This window comes from Taudactylus pleione, unplaced genomic scaffold, assembly GCF_031769625.1.
Source record: "Taudactylus pleione unplaced genomic scaffold, aTauple2 ptg000201l, whole genome shotgun sequence".
In the NCBI taxonomy this organism is placed as follows: Eukaryota; Metazoa; Chordata; class Amphibia; order Anura; family Myobatrachidae; genus Taudactylus; species Taudactylus pleione.
Genome location: NW_028284603.1, coordinates 45,420,695 through 45,439,776, shown reverse-complemented (window position 1 = coordinate 45,439,776; position 19,082 = coordinate 45,420,695). Strand labels below are relative to the sequence as shown.

Sequence of the window (19,082 nt, the reverse complement as noted above, 5' to 3'; positions counted from 1 at the left end):
GCAGGTAGTTAACTCAGAGCTGACAGAATTTCTGAAAGATGTAGACAATGAGCGAGGAACATCTTGCAGTCTTAGAACTAAGGTGGTGCAATATGGCTGCATATGATCAGTGCCATTATAATATACTCGCACTTCCACAAATAGCATTTTGTAATCAAACAAGGCTGAGAGTATAAGTACAGCAACTGTAATCCAATTCACTGTGAGACTGAAGGAATAGAAAACATTGGCCTACAGCCTGGGAAACTATTCAAACTCTTCAAGAAGAATGACCCAGTCAATTGGTTTTGTATTACTCTCCAATCTTTATGAATGAGCTTCTTTGTCCCATATTCTTTTCATTGGGTTCTCTTTAATATATAACAAAAAACAACCTGTAATAATTAAAATAATTAACATATTAGATAAAAAGAAAAACTGTTCTAAATGTTACTATTTCTGCTATAATTGTGTATGTTGGCAACCTAAATATAGATGGCATTCCATAAAGGTTAGTAATATGCTCTATTTGCCTAGATTTATTGCAGCAGTTTTTAAAGAAAGTAAATTTAGAACCCACATTTAAATTGCTTACCAGCTAGGAAAATATTTTCCTAATGTGTCCCCTCTTTTATCCATAGTGCAAGGGAATGCTACATGTACTACTTTTCCCATGGCACTTTCATTCCTGTCAGAGACTTGGACAAAATATAGGACAGAGGGCCTGATTCAGAGCCGGACGCTCTGAATCAGGGCGTGTTTTTTTTTTCCGTCTGGCCTTTTGGACGCTCATTGCCGCAAGCCCTGGAGTGATTTTGACTCTATCAGAGCCAAAATCACTCCCACTGACATCACTAGTGACGTCAGTGGGGCCGGACCCAGACGGTAGGCGTCCCCATGGGAACGCCTCCGTCTGGCAGCCACGCCCCCGGCATGCCCACCACCCTCCATCATGCGCATGCACACTAGGGCACCATCGACCCGCTTGTGAGAGCTCAGCGCTCGCGAGCGGGTCTGAATCAGGCCCAGAGAGAAGGGGAATGAGAGAACCAATCACCAGCCTCCCACTCACATACATCCTTCCAGTGCCATATAAAGATGGGGAAATATACTCATTTGCCTTTTTAGTTTTACAGAAACAGCAGCCCCTGGCGTATCTGCTAGGAGTGAGGGAAAGTCTAGCTTTATCTTGGGGAGGTGGATGGTCTCACACTTAAGCTGGGTGTACCCAGAGATCCGACGGGCGACCCCCTCACCAACGGGCTGACATATAGGGCGACCGGAACTCATTAGATGATCCAGTGCCCGACCACTCCATATGTCGGCCCTTGCCGCATCCCGCTGCATGGGGTTGTCAGCCACATTGTCACTGTCATGCTCCGGCCCTTACAAACCACTTTCTTACCTCTCTGGTGTCTGTCCAGGCTAACGTTGAGGTCCGCTCGTGCTGTGCATCACTCCTGGATAGCACAGAGGTCCACTCACGCTGCACATCGCTCCCTGCTGGTGCTGAATTCTGTCTGTGCTACTCCTGCCCCGTCCGCTCAGTGTCCTGTCACTGAGCATGGAGATGGCTCTACGCAGCTCTTTGCTCACAGCATGTCTTCCCAACATGATGGCACACAAGCTGCAAGCCAGAGTTCCCTCATAAACCACAGTATGGGCACAGCCATGTTGGACTCTGTCACCTGATACTCAGAGCGCTGCTCCTAGACCAGATGATCGCAGCATCCAATCCCTGGGGATCCTCCCCTATAAATTCCATTTCCTGACTGGCCTCTGTTGCCAGTACAATGTCGCTTCTTGTTGAAGTTACTGCTCTGTGCTGAGCTTCCAGGTACTCTGTATCTGAACGGTCCCAGTCCGTTATATCCACTTCTTAAATCTGGTAAATAGGCCCCCTTTACCAACTTGCACACCAATCTTGCTCTTACAGGGCCTGATTCAGAGCCGGATGCTCTGAACGAGCGCCCGCTCTGAATCAGGGCATTTTTTTGTTTTTTTTGGGAGCGTCCTCCTGGACGCTCGCATAGCTGTGGGTTACCACCCACAGCTTATGCGAGCGTCCATGATGATGGTCGCGATGGTCAAGACCATCGCGACCATCGGGCTTGCGACGAGACCCTGCCGTAGGGTCTCATTGACCGCAAGCCCTGGAGTGATTTTGGCTCTATCAGAGCCAAAATCACTCCCACTGACATCACTAGTGATGTAAGTGGGGCCGGCCGCAGACGGTAGGCGTTCCCATGGGAACGCCTCCATCTGGCAGCCATGCCCACCAAAGGGGGCGTGCTGTCAGTCACCATTGACAGCACGCCCCCTTTGGTGCGAGACCCGGAGCGACGGAGAGCCCGTCGCTAGCTCCCTCCGTCGTGCGCATGCGCAGTAGGGCACTATCGACCCGCTTGCGAGCACTCGCGAGAGGGTCTGAATCAGGCCCACAGTCTCCATCATTTCCAGCCGATACCTCCAACCATCAGTCCCATCCGATGCCTCCAACATCGGATTTTTATCAATGAAGTTCTTTAATTCATCAACATCGGTCCCAACCGATCAAGTTCATCAATTCATCAACATTGGACTCATATCAATTAAGTTCTTCAATTCTTCAACATCGGTTCCTTACTGATCAAGTTAATCAATTCATCAACATCGGATTCAAATCCATTAAGTTCTTCATTTCATCAACATCGGTCTATTCCCTAGCCCAGAGATTCCCATATGCGGTCCTCAAGGCTCCCCAACAGTTCAGGTTTAAGAAATATCCATGGATGAGCACAAGTGGTTAAATCAAATTGACTGAGGTACTAATTAAGGGCCTGATTCAGACCCACTCGCGAGCGGCTATCCGCTCGCAAGTGGGTCGATGTTCTGCACTGCGCATGCACACGACGGAGGGAGCTCCGTCGTGCACATGTGCGAGACGCGACGAGCGAAGGACTTTCCTTCGCTCGTTGTGTCTGATCAAAGGGGGCGTGCTGTTGATGTTGATTGACAGCACGCCCCCTTTGGTGGGCGTGCCGGGGGCGTGCCTCCCAGACGGGGGCGTTCCCATGGGAACGCCTACCGTCAGAAGCCGGCCCCACTGACATCACTAGTGATGTCAGTGGGAGTGATTTTGGCTCTGATAGAGCCAAAATCACTCCGGGCCTTGCGGTTGAGAAACTCAACTGCAGGCTTCGGCTTGCAGTGGCAATGGTCGCGATGGTCAAGAACATCGCGACCATCATCCTGCACGCTCGTATATGCTGTGGGTGGTGACCCACAGCTATACGAGCATCCAGGAGGACGCTCCATAATTATGGAGGTGCGCCCTGATTCAGAGCGAGTGCTCTGGTCAGAGCGTCCGGCTCTGAATCAGGGCCTAAGTCACCTGTGCTCAACCATGGAAATCTCTAAAACCTGAACTGTTGGGGAGCATTTAGGAATGGAGTTTGGGAGCCCCTGCCTTAGACATCTTTTCAAACACTGGGCCTGATTCAGAGCCGGACACTCTGACAGAGCGCTCGCTCTAAATCAGGGCCGTCCTTCTTGTTTTTCAGAGCAGCCTCCTGTCCGCTCGCATAGCTTGTGGTAGGGTCTCGTTGCCGCAAGCCCTGGAGTGATTTTGGCTCTATCAGAGCCAAAATCACTCCCATTGACATCACAAGTGATGTCAGTGGGGCCGGCCCCAGACGGTAGGCGTTCCCATGGGAATGCCTCCGTCTGGGCAGCCACGCCCCCGCCCCGCCCCCCAAAGGGGGCGTGCTGTCACTCAACATCGACAGCACGCCCCCTTTGGTACGAGACCCGGAGCGACGGTTTGCATGCGCACTGGGCCACCATCGACCTGAATCAGGCCCACTGTGTAGGGAGACATGATATTGAAGTATAGTCAGGTAATATATAATAAATCTTCATAGGAATTCTGCTACTACTGTATGTTTGTATTTTTAGCAAGCGGTACTGGTTCTTATAGTTATAAAAAAATAGTCTGCTGTAGGGATTTTAAGTCAAGGATACATTCATATACCATCATTCAAAATATTTATTATTTGGATTATATATTAACAGTTATATAGCGCACGCATATTCTGCAGCACTAGAAAGTATTTAGTCATTCACATCTTTGGATTGTAGGAGGAAACTGAAGCACCCGTAGGAAACCCTCACAAACACAGGGAGAACATATAAACCTCACACAATTAGAACCTTGGTTAGGAATTTAGGGCCTGATGCAGACCCGCTCGCGAGCGCACAGCGCTCGCAAGTGGGTCGATGGTCCCCGACTGCTCATGCACCACCGAGCGTGCGCATGCGCGAGACCCGTACTGCGACGGCAGCTCCGTTGCAACGGGTCTCGCTACAAGACGGGGCGACTGTCGATGTTGATTGACATCTCGCCCTGTTTTGTAGGCAGGGAAAGGGGGTGGCTGCACAAATGCAGGCGTTCCCTTAGGAATGCCTGGCGTTTGTGGGCGGCCCTACTGACATCACTCGTGATGTCAGTAGTGGACATCCTGCTCTATTAGAGCAGGAAGTCCACTGGGGATTGCGAGAGCTGAGACCCTACAACAGGGTTTCCTCACATGCCCGATGGCCGCGATAATTGCGATCATCGCCAGGAAGCTCGGAAAAGCTGTGGGAGGTCACCTGGAGGCCGAAAAAAATAAATAAATCCCTGCCCTGATTCAGAGCGAGTGCTCGCAAACAGCGAGCGCCTCTGAATCAGGCCCTTAATTCATGACCTTGGTGCTGTCAGGTTGACATGTTACCCACAATGCATCTATGCTGCCATCCCAATATTTCCATATAGAACCAACAGATACACAGGATTAAAATGCACCAGGTAATTGATGGTAGCGATATCTATTTCCCTTGTATTTGTATTGATTATCTACAGTTTAACTAGCCATTAAATTAGTTATTATTTAAATGATCTATGTTGGGCAGAAAGACTGTATTGTTCTAACATGCAAACATGCAATGAGAACAATGAGCAGGTTGTTAATAATAAAGCTGAACCACTGAGTGCTAATTTGTATAATTGCAGAAGAGGGTGGGCTCTTGCTCACAGTATGAGATCTCTCCTAGAATACTCAGAGGAATTGAGTTGTTTGGCTGCAGTCTGTTATTATGATGGATGCAGCATGTTCATTTTACTAGGATGTATATGTGACTGACACCATCTTCATTTCCTGCTCTAGCATTGTCTTGTTAGTCACTAACGTCAGCAGAACAGGCTGTACTTCTCACACAAGGGCAGGGTTCTGATGGATTAAATAGATGAGGGGCAGTAAGCAAGCGAAAAGAATTGAACTACTGATTAATACATTTATAATAATGTATTAAAAGCACATCCTAGTACAGTATGCACAGTCTCTACCTCATTCATTAGAATATCACACTCTACAAAGTTACATCTCATTTTTGGTCCAGAGTTACCTACCCTCCCGATTCGGCTGGGAGCCTCCTGGAAATCAGGTGCCGCTCCCGGCCACCCGGAAAGGCAGGCAAGACTCCCGGTGGCTGTCGACCCATCCACCCCTCCACGGTTACACTAGAAACCCCCACAGCGGGAAAATGGGGGGGTGACGCGTTTTGCGTCATAATGGCTCCGCCTCCTGCTTCACAATGCTGTTATTGTGAAGGGGGCGGGGTCACGATGACGCAGTCACGCTGTCCCGCCCCATACTCCGTCCCCACTGAAGCATCATTGCAGCATCACGCCCCCCGTTTGTGGAAGCCTCACAGCTCACTCCCGGAAGGAGGGAGCTGAAAGAAGGCAACTATGATTTTGGTACTTATGTACAGATCATCCTGCATTATTGCAGTTATCCTTTATTCTGCTTGGAACACCCCAAACTGTCGTTGCCTAACCAGCTCTTTCCATACTGTACTAAGAATGAAAATGTTCTCCTCTGACAATTAAGGTCACATTGCTACATCACCCTGTGCTTGTGTCCACTTAATGATGCACATACCAGTCCATGAAACAGGATGTGGTTAAGATGCCGGCAGACGGGATGCCGGATGTCGAAGGTAATTATACTATCGTTAGCCCGCGGATGGGGGGGTTAGGACTAGTGACCTCCCGGGGTGGGTTAGGGTTAGGGGGATGATTAGGCTTAGGCTGCGGGGAGGAGAGGTTAGTGTTAGGCACGACCAGGGAGAGGTTAGGGTTAGGCACCACCCCGGGAGGGTTAGGTTTGGGGTGCGGGAATGGGGAATTAGGATTAGGCACCACTGGGTGGAGGTTAGGGTTAGGCACCACCGAGGGAGGGATGGAAGGAGAGGAGTAGGGTAAGGGTACTTACCGGCCCATGTCGGGATATTGAAGATCTGGATGCCGCTGTCAGTTTTCTGACCACCGGCATCCCGTCCAGCGGTATATCATACCGATTCCCATGAAACCACAACATACAGTATATGGCTTTCTTTGCTATTTTCCAGAAATATGATATATGACATATGATATCATAGGAAGAATTATTTGTTATTTAAATATTTAACTTGGTGATATCATTTGAAAAACGTTAAACAAGTGCATACAAATTTGATTTACCAGTCACCAGTCCCTCTGTTAAGGAGCCAGAGCAAAAAGATAGAAATAATAGAAGATATTGTGGTCTATTCATTATGTTAATTATCGGGGTCCGAGCGGACCCCGGTAATTAACATACTAACTTGCCATGAGTGCCAGAACAAATCATCGCTGAGTTCATGCAGGCGCGCAAAGCCCCGACGTCGGCAGAAGGAGACGGACAGGGGCGGAGGGATCCGAAAAGGATCCCTCTTCGCTAGCGGGTTGTGCGCTGCGAGCGGGAGCAAATGCCATCTGAAGATGGTGAATGCTCCTGTAGTCAAGTTCTGAAAATATTGTATTTTCAGAGCTTGATGAATTGCTGTCCCCATACCAGTGTATGGGGACAGCGGGCCACATCGGCACTACCGGTGATATCTCCTGCTTTACCTTTTTGATGAATGGCCCGGGCACTTAATTTCTACAAAAGCAGGTAAAACATTTTATTTTTACCTGCTTTTGTAGAAATTAAGTGACGATGAATAGACCCCTATATGAAGAACTGGAAACATTGTGCCACTAGTTATTAGCACAAGCTCATTTGGGTTGCATAGTCAGATGACAGCTACAGGGAAGGGCTACAAGGAGGAATTTAAAACAAGTAAAATACCAAATCACAAGATACACTAAAATACTAGACAAGCCAAAGGTCAGACAGCAATGAAATAGACTCGAGAATAAGCTAAACTAAGGGCGGGTGGATATCAAGTGAAGTCAATAAAATTCTATGCACCTTTGCTCGGCAATGTAACCTGTAGCACCAGCAAGGGCTGTGTGAGACTCAAGGGTTTAAGTAACCAAGGAACTTCCTGAATTGGTCGGATTTGGGACTCATGGAAAAACAGGATTAATTCGATTCCACAAAGGGCTCGGTCAGCACATAGCAGGGAACCGGAGAACCACTGGCTGAACTGTTAGGTTACTGTTTATAAACAGAAAGTTTACATTTCAAGTATAGAAACAGAAAATAATAAAAAAGTAGAAAAAATGCATTTTATAGGAATGTACATAAATAAGTCCAGGCATAGGCAAAGGTTATGGGACAGACAGGAAAAAAGGCTTTTTGTATGATAAAACTGTATAGTTTGTTGAACCTCTGTTTAATGGTTAAAAAAAATGAAAGCATCAGAGAACAACCCAGAACCAGAATTCCTATAATGTTTAGCTAACTGCATTCTCCACACCAGTACAGTAAGTAGTTGCTCCAGCCATGGTACCAAAGGAGAAATGGAGTTTAAAACATGAATGTGGACATGTTCAGAGGAATAACACTAGCAAACGAGGATCTTGTAAGATTGTACTGTCATAGAGACACAGGGCCTGATTCAAAGCCGGACGCTATTTGCGGACGGTCGTTCCAAAAAAGGGGCCGGCTATTTAAATTGAGCGCTCGCTCTTTGCGGTTTGTTGATGCCTCTATGTCTGAGCGAGCGAATGAAAAATGCGTTCGCTATTTTGTAAAGACGCCCCTTTGCCGTTCGCAACACACATCATCTCCGGTATTTAGTAGATTAATCGGGTACATCGAAAGGCATCTGAACTGCTCGCAGTGCTTGTGGTAGGTTTTTCCTACCGCAATCACTGCGAGCAGTTCAGGCTAAAAGACAACAAAGTGACGTAGTCGATGACGCTCCTTTACTAATTATGCACAACCATTAAACGCCCTTTTGACTGTTAGGCACGCCTGCGTTCGGATCTCCACTCCCCCGTTTTCAAGCACCTTCCCCTGTTACCACCCACAAACGGTAGATTCTGTCAATCACATTAGCAGCCCCTCGCTGTTTTGCGAGCGCACGATTACCGACCGCAATGACTGGTTTGCGCATGCGCATTACGACCCATACGCATGCGCAGTTGTGCGAACATCGCTCAGAGCGAACGAGCGGCCGCTTAGGAGCGGCTCTGAATCAGGCCCACAATGCAGGACTTTTATACAAGCCATAGGGGTGCCCTAGGTGGCGCCCTGCTCACTGCTTCTTACAGGACATTGGGGCAATACTCAGCTCCCCAGACTGCTGTGGATATTGGCAACCAACTAGTTTCCCCTAATGGTAGCCCCAGCCTTAATTCTAAGCCTATGTCCCTCAATATATTCTGAGACAAGCAATTGTGTAGGTGATAGTCCACAAGTATCTGTCAGTTGGGAGAATGGGGTCAGTGCATTATTCAAGGTAAAATGACTGTATGCATCTTGTAAACTGCTCAGGCATGAGACAAAGGGGGAGTTGGCTCAAGCCTCAGAGATATAAAGGGGGAGATGTACTAAGCCTTGGAAAGAGATAAAGTGGAAAGCGATAAAGTACCAACCAATCAGCTCCTAACTGTCACTTTACAGGCTGTGCTAGAAAAATGACAGTTAGAAGGTGATAGATTGGTACTTTGCTCTCTCCACCAAGGCTTGATACAAATCCCACCAAAGAGAAGGTTTGTTTAAGAAAATAAATGGAAGAAAGGCAGTTGAGCAGTAAGCTAACTTTTTGACTTAGCCCGTTAGACAATTAAATATAGTTATTTGTAGAAGACAGACATGTGAGACATGACATGAGATACATAGCTCCTAAGGATACTCCACATAGAGCATAGGTTTTGTAGTGCTGTCTAAGCAGTGCTTAAAGTGGTCCTAGATAAGTGGCAGAACTCACATCCCCCCCCCCTCCCCTGATTTAATAAAGGGACTGTGGTCTCAAAACAGGGTGTCGTTTCAAAGTGAAAGGGGCGTGGTCACACAATAATATCCCCAATTTAAATGACGCTATTGCAATCGCATATGCAGACGGACGATTATTGCATACTGCCTATTCGTATGCATCACAGTGCGATCACGGATATCACGCAGAGCAATTGCAGAGTGATTGACTGGAAGAGAGCATTTGGGGATGGTGACGGGGAGGGGGCGGTCTGAGAAATGCAGATGTGCCAGTGTGTTTGAACGCCGTTACAGGGGCGTGCATATATTAGCCCCTGCAACAGCATACACAGCCTGAGTACTCACTGCGTGCAGGAAAGTTAGCAATTTCTAAGTGAGGTCTGACCTGCCGTAATTGTGCGAGAGGCTCCGATGTACTTCGATGTTGCAGATGTTTTGGATGGGTTGCAGGGTATTACGGATGTGCGGGAGGGGAAGTGGGCATCTGCATATTGCCTGTGTGAGTGCTTTGCGATTGCAATTATTAGCATGCTTTCATAGCAGAACTACGTGCACGATTGCAGCCGCGACCACATCAGCGATACTTGCTGCTGAATCAGGCCCATAGTGCCCCTGATTCACATTACACCACATAGTAGTGTCTCTTATTCACAGTAGTGCCCCTTTTACACAATGCCCACAGTAGTAGTGCCCCTAATACACATAATGCCCACAGTAGTAGTGCCCTTTATACAATGCCAACAGCAATAGTGCTTACACATAATGCCCACAGCAGTAGTGCCCCTTATGCAGTACCCACAGTGGTAGTGCCCCTTATGCAGAGCCCACTGTAGTGGTAGTGCCCCTTATGCAGTGTCCCCAGTAGTAGTGCTCCTTATGCAGTGCCCCCAGGAATGGTGCCCCTTATGCAATGCCTCCATTACTAGTGCCCCCAGTAGTAATACCCCCTGTAGTAGTGCCCCCAGTGGTAGTGCCCCCTGTAGTAGTGCCCCCAGTGGTAATCTCCCCAGTGGTAATCCCCCTGTAGTAGTGCTCCCAGTAGTAATGCCCTCAGTAGTAATGCCCATATTAGTAGTGCCCCCATTAGTAGTGCCCCTTACACAAAAAACACACAACACTTACCTTAAGCCCCACTCCTGCATCCGCTGCCGTCCGTCTGGCCACCCACTTCTTGGAACTATGGTAGAGACGTCATGATGCAGTGCCCACAGTGGTAGTGCCCCTTATGCAGAGCCCACAGTAGTAGTGCCATTATGCAGTGCCCCCAGTAGTAGTGCCCCTTATGCAGTGCCCCAGGAGTGTTGCCCCTTATGCAGTGCCCCCTATGCAATGCCCCTATTAGTAGTGGCCCCAGTAGTAATGCCCCCTATAGTAGTACCCTCAGTAGTAATGCCCCCTGTAGTAGTGCCCCCAGTAGTAATGCCCTAGTAATAGTTCCCCCAGTGGTAATGCTCCTATTAGTAATGCCCCCTGTAGCAGTGTCCCCAGTAGTAATGCCCCCTATAGTAGTACCCTCAGTAGTAATGCCCCCTATAGTAGTACCCTCAGTAGTAATGCCCCCTGTAGTAGTGCCCCCAGTAGTAATGCCCTAGTAATAGTGCCTCCAGTGGTAATGCTCCTATTAGTAATGCCCCCTGTAGTAGTGTCCCCAGTGGAAATGCCCCCAGTAGTAGTGCTCCCAGGGGTAATGCCCCCCGGTGGTAATGCCCCCTCTAGTAGTGCTATAGGGGTTGCGGTAATGTGTGAAAATTGAGGGACCGTAGAAGTCAATGAATTCTCCACAGTTTACCTTTTGTTAATTACTAATACATAGACCCCATAGCTTAAACATAACTTTAAAGCTGGTGGTGGAGCCAGCACTGTTCATGTTAGTACAAGTTACAAGATTACATATACAAACCAATGGATTTTAGCCTACTGAAGGCATTCAACCACTTTAGCTATTCTAAACCATTTACCATTTTGGTAGCATAAATTCCTGCATGTCTTTCTCTATTTTAACAACAAAATGCTCAGTTATTATGATTTAGAAATTTGTGTATTTTAGTGATAATTAAAAAGGCTTTATTACCTAGAACAAGTTCTAATTACCTGGTGTCAAAATCTCACCATCAATAGCATAAGTGACACCTGCTGGCAGTACAAAGGCATTACAGTAAACTGTGACTTTCTTTTACAGATTTCTTAACAATGTTTTGATGAGACATTTGATTTTTGTGCCTAAATCTAATCAATAACTGTTCTTACTGTTTACACAGGCATCGGGTGTCCAGGTAGATAACTCTGTCATCCTATTGTTCCAAGAAATGAAGCTCAAGAAGTCTGGGAAGAAAGCAGTTTTCTTTGGTTTCAGCAGAGATGAGAAATACATTATTGTGGAGGAGGGCAAAGAAATTATGTCAGACGACTGTGCTAATTTTTTCCCCCGTTTGAAAGCGCTGTTCCCTGAAAACAAATGTTGTTATGCCCTGCTGGATATTCATTACATTACAGGCGAATCAAAGAAACAAGACCTGATATTTGTTATGTGGTAAGTTAATGGATACCATACGCCAGCACATCATATCCCAGCAGACCCTCACCACCCCATCCCCTTCTTTCCCAGCCTGCCTATCCCCATCCTCCCCATCCATTTTGCCATCTCTAATTTAATTCTCCCCAGTTTCTGGATATGAAGTAATGGCCCTAATCCGGTACCCCCCTCCACCTCCCCCCTTGACCCTATCCCCTACCACCTCCTCCGCTACCCCTTTCTCCTGATACCTGTTCCCATCTTACCCATCTCTTCAATATTTCCCTCTCTTTAGGAACTGTCCCCTCTGCATTCAAGCATGCTCTTGTCTCCGCCATTCTTAAAAACCAATCCTTGGCCCTGACACTCTTTCTAATTACAGGCCCATCTTTCTCCTCCCTTTGCCTCCAAACTCCTTGAGCGGATTGTCTACAACCACCTTACAGTCTTTCTCTCCTCTCACTCCCTGCCTGACCCATTTTAGTCTGGCTTTCGTCCTTTCCACAGAAACTGCCCTCACGAAAGTCAGCAATGACCTCCTTGCTGCCAAATCCAAGGGCCATGACTCCCTCCTCATACTCCTTGACCTTTCTGCTACTTTTGACATTGTGGATTACCCTCTACTCCTGCAAAATCTTTATTCCATCAGTCTGCATGATACTGCCCTCTTCTGGCTATCCTCCTACCTCTCTGACTGTTCTTTCTCTCTCTTCTCTCATGACTCCACTTTTCCCCCACTTCCTCTACCAGTAGGTGTCCCCCAAGGTTCTGTTCTTGGACCTTTCCTATTCTCCCTCTATATATCCTCTTTAGATGAGCTCATCAGCATTTTTGGCCTCCAGTATCATCTCTATTCTGATGATCCACCTCTCCTCCCCTGACCTTTCCCCCTCTCTCTTCACTCGTTTCTCCAACTGTCTCTCTGCCATTTCCTCTTAGATGTCTTAACGAATTTTTATAACTTAACATGTGTAAGACTGAGCTGATAATCTTCCCTTATCTCTATTTCACCCGCCGTCATTCCAGAAATAAATGCCGCTGCTCCACCCAACTGATTACTTCTTCCCACTCTCGTCTCCAAGACAAATCCGAGCTGCTCCTTTCCTCTGCAACTATCTACCTATCATACTCTCCACCTGTCTACAAAACTTCAAATGGGCTCTCAAGACCCACTTCTTTATCAAAGCGTTCCAGCTCTCATCCTAACCCACTACTCCATGCACCCTGCTCACTGTTTCCCCCATCCGTTTCTATCTACAGTATGTACCTTGTAAGGCACTGCGGACCCCTTGTGGCGCTATATAATAAAGGATAATAATAATAATACTAGCATTAGTAGCTGATTATAGTCGCAACCCCTGATTGTCTAATCCAAGACCCTCTGCAGTCAGGCTGTGGGCGATAGGCATAAAGTATATAGATGGAGCTGCCTAATAGAAGCCTATGGGCTTCTTTTCACATCATTCCCCAAGAGGGATCCAATAGGATCCCTCCCAGTGTCCCCGGTGACACGCACATTTGCTGGATAATGGCAACGCATGTACAGAAGGACTCCCAGGTCATAAACTCGGAAGTCCTCACAACGCAAAGGTCAGCTTTTATCGGAAGAACTGTCCTTTGCAGTTTTAAACTCAAATCTACATGCAGACGGCGTTATTAAACATAGCTATGCATGTGGTAAAGTGGTGGGATGTACTGCATTCAAAATGCGATGCCTGATACATCCCGCCCTGTCTCTCCTCACTCACACAGGCGGGTGCAAGGTACAGGGAACTGGTGTTTATGCTCTTGCATGTAGCTGCACCACTAACAATCTGCAACTCATTTCTAATTGTCTTCCTTCAGTTTTTTTATATGTCTGCCCATCCCTCTCTCTTAGTATTGACTGGCTCACTCAGGATGTAGTTAATAGACAGCCGGAAGAGATGCCGCCGGGATATTTCAATCACATTCCTGCTCACTAAGGTTTTGGCAGGGGCGCCAAGAAGGAGGGGGAGCGGGTACTGTTTACCTGGGCCCGGGCTGCCTGAGGGGCCCGGCGGGGGCCCGGGTTCGGCACCACCCCTCCCTCCCTTCTCTCTCGAGGCGCTGCAAAAGTGTTTCTTTTTATTATTTTTGTTCAAGGGGGCATGGTCACACCTCCCGCGATTAGCCACGTCCCCCTCTGTTACTTGGCCAGGCAGGGCTCTCTACGGCCCTGGGTTTTGGACCTAGTACAGCTTTCTGCTCAGTGGTGTAACTTCAGTGGGTACAGCCATTACAGAAACTTGAGGTGAGGGAAAGTTGGACAGTGACAACTCTAGCCTCTGAGGCCACCACTCTGCTCTGAAAAATGAGCACACACCAACTCTGAGTGGTGCATATGCCAATAAATAGTGGGGGTCAGCGCTACACCTGATTAATATTAAACCAAGGGGAATCAAATGATTTATGTTATAACTCTATTTATTAGAATACACATATAAAGGGTCACAGTGCCCCTGTAAAACAATAGGAGGAAATGGGGTGAGTGTGTGGAAATGGGGATGCCTATTAAAGTATATATGCCAATACTAAATGTAAATAAGTGCTGGCAAAGTCAAAATAGAGAATGATTAAAAATGAAGGTGAGCAAAGTAGCCAGCACTGTAGTGCTAATAGGTCTCTTGATGTATTACACCAATAGTACACAGTGGTGTGGTGATGGCAGGATATGAATACGCGATTGAGGAATCCCTGAGGAAGGCTTAATAGCCGAAACGCGTTGGAGACACTACAGACCTACCATCTCCACTACCTACATTGCTGCATCCCACCTCCTAAGTCTCCTTGCGGCGCCGAGTCGAGCCACCGCGTCATACCTGTTTGAGCCCGGAGAACTGTGCTATCTCGCGATAGCACAGCTACCCAGGAGTCTCGCAGGGCACCGGTGCGGTCTCTGCATCCCAGACAGCACGCGACTATCACCACGCGCTGTCAGGAATAGCGGAGCGGAAGACCAGGAGGCCAGGACCCGAGACGAGGACGGAGAAGAGGACCACGGTCACCTGGAGGTGACCGTCAAAGGACGCCGAGGGTAAGTCTGTGCACCTGTGGGATACGGGACGCCGCCCTGCCAGACACAACTTATACACCCCGCGTATTCATACCCTGCCATCACCACACCACTGTGTACTATTGGTGTAATACATCAAGAGACCTATTAGCACTACAGTGCTGGCTACTTTGCTCATCTTCATTTTTAATCATTCTCTATTTTGACTTTGCCAGCACTTATTTACATTTAGTATTGGCATATATACTTTAATAGGCATCCCCATTTCCACACACTCACCCCATTTCCTCCTATTGTTTTACAGGGGCACTGTGACCCTTTATATGTGTATTCTAATAAATAGAGTTATAACATAAATCATTTGATTCCCCTTGGTTTAATATTCATCAGGTGTAGCGCTGACCCCCACTATTTATTGCTATATCTATTATATGGGTTGGGTAATCCCATAGAGGTCAGCAGCAGGCATCTACCACATACTTTAGCCCATATTAATTGAGCGCAGGTCCCCCTCCCCCTCTTGGTGCATATGCCAGCCAGGCATGTTCATAAGAGGCCCCCTTTCTGCTCTTTTCAGTGCAAAGCGGGTTTTCCGGGTCACAAGAGTGACATTGGTGGGTACCTGTCCAAATCTTGCTAGGGGCCCAGTGATGCACTGTTCCATCCCTGCTTCTGCCTATCCTGTAGCCCTGTGCTGTAGCTTGTGGCCCTGTCCTTATAGTCTTTTGTAGTCTGCATGGCTTATCCGTCTGCCTTGCTCATGTATATCCTCCTTATAAAACTGATAGACTATAGCAGTATTGAATAATTATTATTTCCAATATGTATTTGGCTGTGTAAAACCATGCTTACATTAAACAAACAAGACCCGCATTTTATGTTGCACACATTCCCAATGTGCTATACAGACGTGTCTCTGCTGTCCAATTTTTTCAGTTGAGTGTTACCTCTAATCACATATACTGTAACAGCTATTTTACAAGTCTGTCCTAAGTGTTAATTATAATAATTATAAACATGCTGAGCATTGAAATATCTTTTATTTAGGGCCCCGGAGGATGCACCGATCAAAGAAAAATTACTATTTGCAAGCTCAAAACCATATTTAAAACAAGCGTTCTCAGGTATGTGGGGAGTAAAATCACATGGCTTCTAAACATCTATATAATATTTGTGTCATAATATTTTTTTTATACATATATGAGCATTGTGATTGGGCCAAAGCTGTCCTGTGTATGGAAAAGAAAAGAAATATGATAGGGAATCCAGTCCTGGATGGAACTACAGATCAATCTTTGTGCCTCCCGTCCTGGAGATTTTGGAGGATGAGGTGCTAGTGGCAACTGCCATGGGAGAGGGGCTTCCTAGCGCATTGAATTGCGTCATCATGGCCACATCCTCTCTGCAAAATAGCGGAATTTGCTGCATTTTGGCCATGGTGACATGAATCATGTCATTACACCCCATCCACTTTTGCATCAGGAAGGAGGGCTTTCTATGCTCCTAGGATCTCGGGAGAGCTCCCTGAAATGTGGACACGAGTAGGTAAGTATGAAAGCAATATGGACAAGTCAGTGTCAGCTTACTATTGGCTGACAGCTCTGCTCTATTACTGTTATTCAGAGACACATGTCCTCTACAGAGATATAGCTGGGAATTAGGGGACTATAGAGTATAGACTCAGCAGAATAGAGATGAAGTTCCCAAAGGTAAAAATAGTATCTATATACTCAGATGAAGCAGGGGGTCCATAACAATGTAGCAAGGATTTCTGTTATCTGATATCACCTAAACAGCCTGCCTTTCAAAGACCAGCATATAGACTTATTATCTGTGTAGTAACTTAGGGCCTGATTCACCATGGATCGCAGTTGCAAAGACCTTTCGCAATCGGTCGATTGTTGCATTCTGTGCATGCACGAACTAGCAATAGCAATGGGAATTGCGATAGCAGAATACGCAGATCCAGAGCAGAGTGACTGACAGGAAGTACCGTTTGGGGTGAAGGGGGGGGTGGTCGGGCGTTGCAACGCCGCTGCAGAGGCATGCATAAATTATCCACTGCGTGGCCATAAGCAGCCATATCACTGATAGCGTGTATGGATGTTAGCAATTTCTAAGTAAGGTCAGGGCTTGTGCAAGTGTGCTTATTAGGGATGTGCCGGCTCGGATTAGTTTGGATTTTCCCCGCCAAGTTTGGATTTTTCCCGCCAAGTTTGGATTTTTCCCGCCAAAATCGGGTCTCAAAAAGAGGCATGACGTCATCTTTCATGGACAAACATCATCATTCCTGGACAAAAGTCCATGAAAGATGATGTTTGTCCATGAAAGATGACGTTTTGCCTCTTCCTGTGACCCAATTTTTGTCGGGAAAAATCAGAACTAATCTGAGCCCGCACATCCCTAGTGCTTATGGGTCCGATGTTACTCAATGTTACCAATGGTTTCGCTATGTTACCCTAGTATACAGATGTGAGTAAGGGGAAGTGGGCGTCCTTATGTCTGGCTGCTTTCGCAATGTGAATGCAAACACTTAAACAGCACCACTGATATTAGCAACTGTGCATTAATATAAGCAGAATTGTGAACCGTAGTGAATCAGGCCTTAGTAAGCATATACTTTAGGGGGTATTTAGCAAAGCTTAGAGAGAGATACAATTGTGACCAATAAAGTAACAACCATACAGCTCTAACTGTCCTTTTTCAAACACAACCTGTAAAATGTAAGTTACAAGCTGATTGGTTAATATTTTATATAACTCACAATTTTATCGCTCTCCAAGCTTAGAGACAACTTCAGACACATGGAAGTATTTCTTTTCTTAACCACATTATATAACACCATTGGAGTGTCGCCATTTTCTGACCATTATAGTTGACCTTGACTCCTAAATATATCCAGTACAATTATTACTTATAATATCTATGCAGTTTTAGTGTTATTACTATGAACATTCAAGACGGTTTTAGAAAAGGAACTGTTTTATGAGGATCGATTTTACTATACTATAATATATAAGTAATTTATTTATTGTTTTTTTTATCATGTGGTTGCTATCACAACAACATTTGTATTGCTTAGTTTATAGTTCAGCTACAGGAATCAGCATTGATTAATTCTGCAGAAAGAAGAGTTTGCTCGGCAATAACAAAACAATCTCTGTCTTTGTTTAGGAGTCAACAAACAATGGGAGCTCCACAGCCAAGACGACCTTACTGTTGACCAACTGGCGCAGAAACTTACAAATGGCAAAATAAAATCTTTGGAGGGTCACCTTTTATAGATGCTCAGTGCCAGTACCGGACAGCCTGCAAGCTAAGCAGAGCTGCTTAAAGTGGAACTAAACCTTCTGCAAATAAATGTTAATATGCTATGCAGTATAATGGAGGGTTAACGTGCTGGATTTTCTTAGGCGTCAGATCAGTTCTATCGAAATTTTCCAATATTGTGCAAATCACTGGAGGTCATTTATGAAACAAAAAGCATCCGCTGAGCGCAAAAGCAGCTTTGGTCTTGTTGTGCACCTTGATTTGTGCAAATCCCTCCGATTTCTATCACTGCACGGGCTGAGGGGTGAGTTGGGCAGAATGAGTGCATTGCTAAAGGGGGGGCGGGTAAATCCGGTCAAAATCCCGACAGTTGGAATGCCGGTGTCAGAATTCTGCTGCTGGCAACCCGACTGTAAGTATTGCGGTTAGGGAGAGGGTTAGGGTTAGTGGTCAGGGTTAGGCACTAGGGGGAGGGTTAGGGTGTGGGGTCAGACACTAGTAGGAGTGTTAACGTAAGGCACTATGGGTGGAGGGTTATGTTTTGCATGCAGGGAGGGGGAGGTTCGGTTTAGGCACCTGGGAGGGAGGGTTAGGGGTAGGGTACTGAATAAGTGGTTTTGCCTTGCCCTCTCCTGTGGCCACGCCCCACCACCTGCGCCCGCTGCAAGTCTTGGCGACCCTGTGCTCAACTAGGATCCGGTCAAAATCCCGACAGTTGGGATGCTGGCGCTTAGAATGCCGGTGCCAGAATCCTGACACCTGTCAGAATGCCGGTGCTGTCATCCCGATGGTAAGTAATGCGGTTAGGGAGAGGGTTAGGGTTAGTGGTCAGGGTTAGGCACTAGGGGGAGGGTTAGGGTGTGGGGTTAGGCACTAGGAGGAGGGTTAAGGTTAAGTACTAAGGGTGGAGGGTTATGTTTTGGATGCAGGGAGGGGAGGTTAGGTTTAGGCACCTGGGAGAGAGGATTGGGTGTAGGGAGAGGGGGAGGGTACTGAATAAGTGGTTTTGCCTCACCCTCTCCTGTGCCCACGCTCCACCACCTGGGCCGCTGGAAGTCTTGGTGATCCTGTGCTCAAC

At 46.9% G+C, this 19,082-nt stretch overlaps 1 protein-coding gene across 1 annotated transcript in view; it reads left to right on the top strand.

The window, feature by feature from the left end:
- The window catches only part of DSTN (destrin, actin depolymerizing factor), a 29,044-nt gene extending 10,592 nt beyond the window's left edge, over positions 1-18,452 (top strand). Inside the window, exons 2-4 of the mRNA XM_088477586.1 lie at positions 11,447-11,718; positions 15,782-15,858; positions 17,909-18,452. Coding sequence (XP_088333712.1) covers positions 11,447-11,718; positions 15,782-15,858; positions 17,909-18,018 — 459 coding nt within the window. The 3' untranslated portion in view covers positions 18,019-18,452. The remainder of the gene's footprint in view (positions 1-11,446; positions 11,719-15,781; positions 15,859-17,908) is intronic.
- Positions 18,453-19,082: the final 630 nt, after the last annotated feature.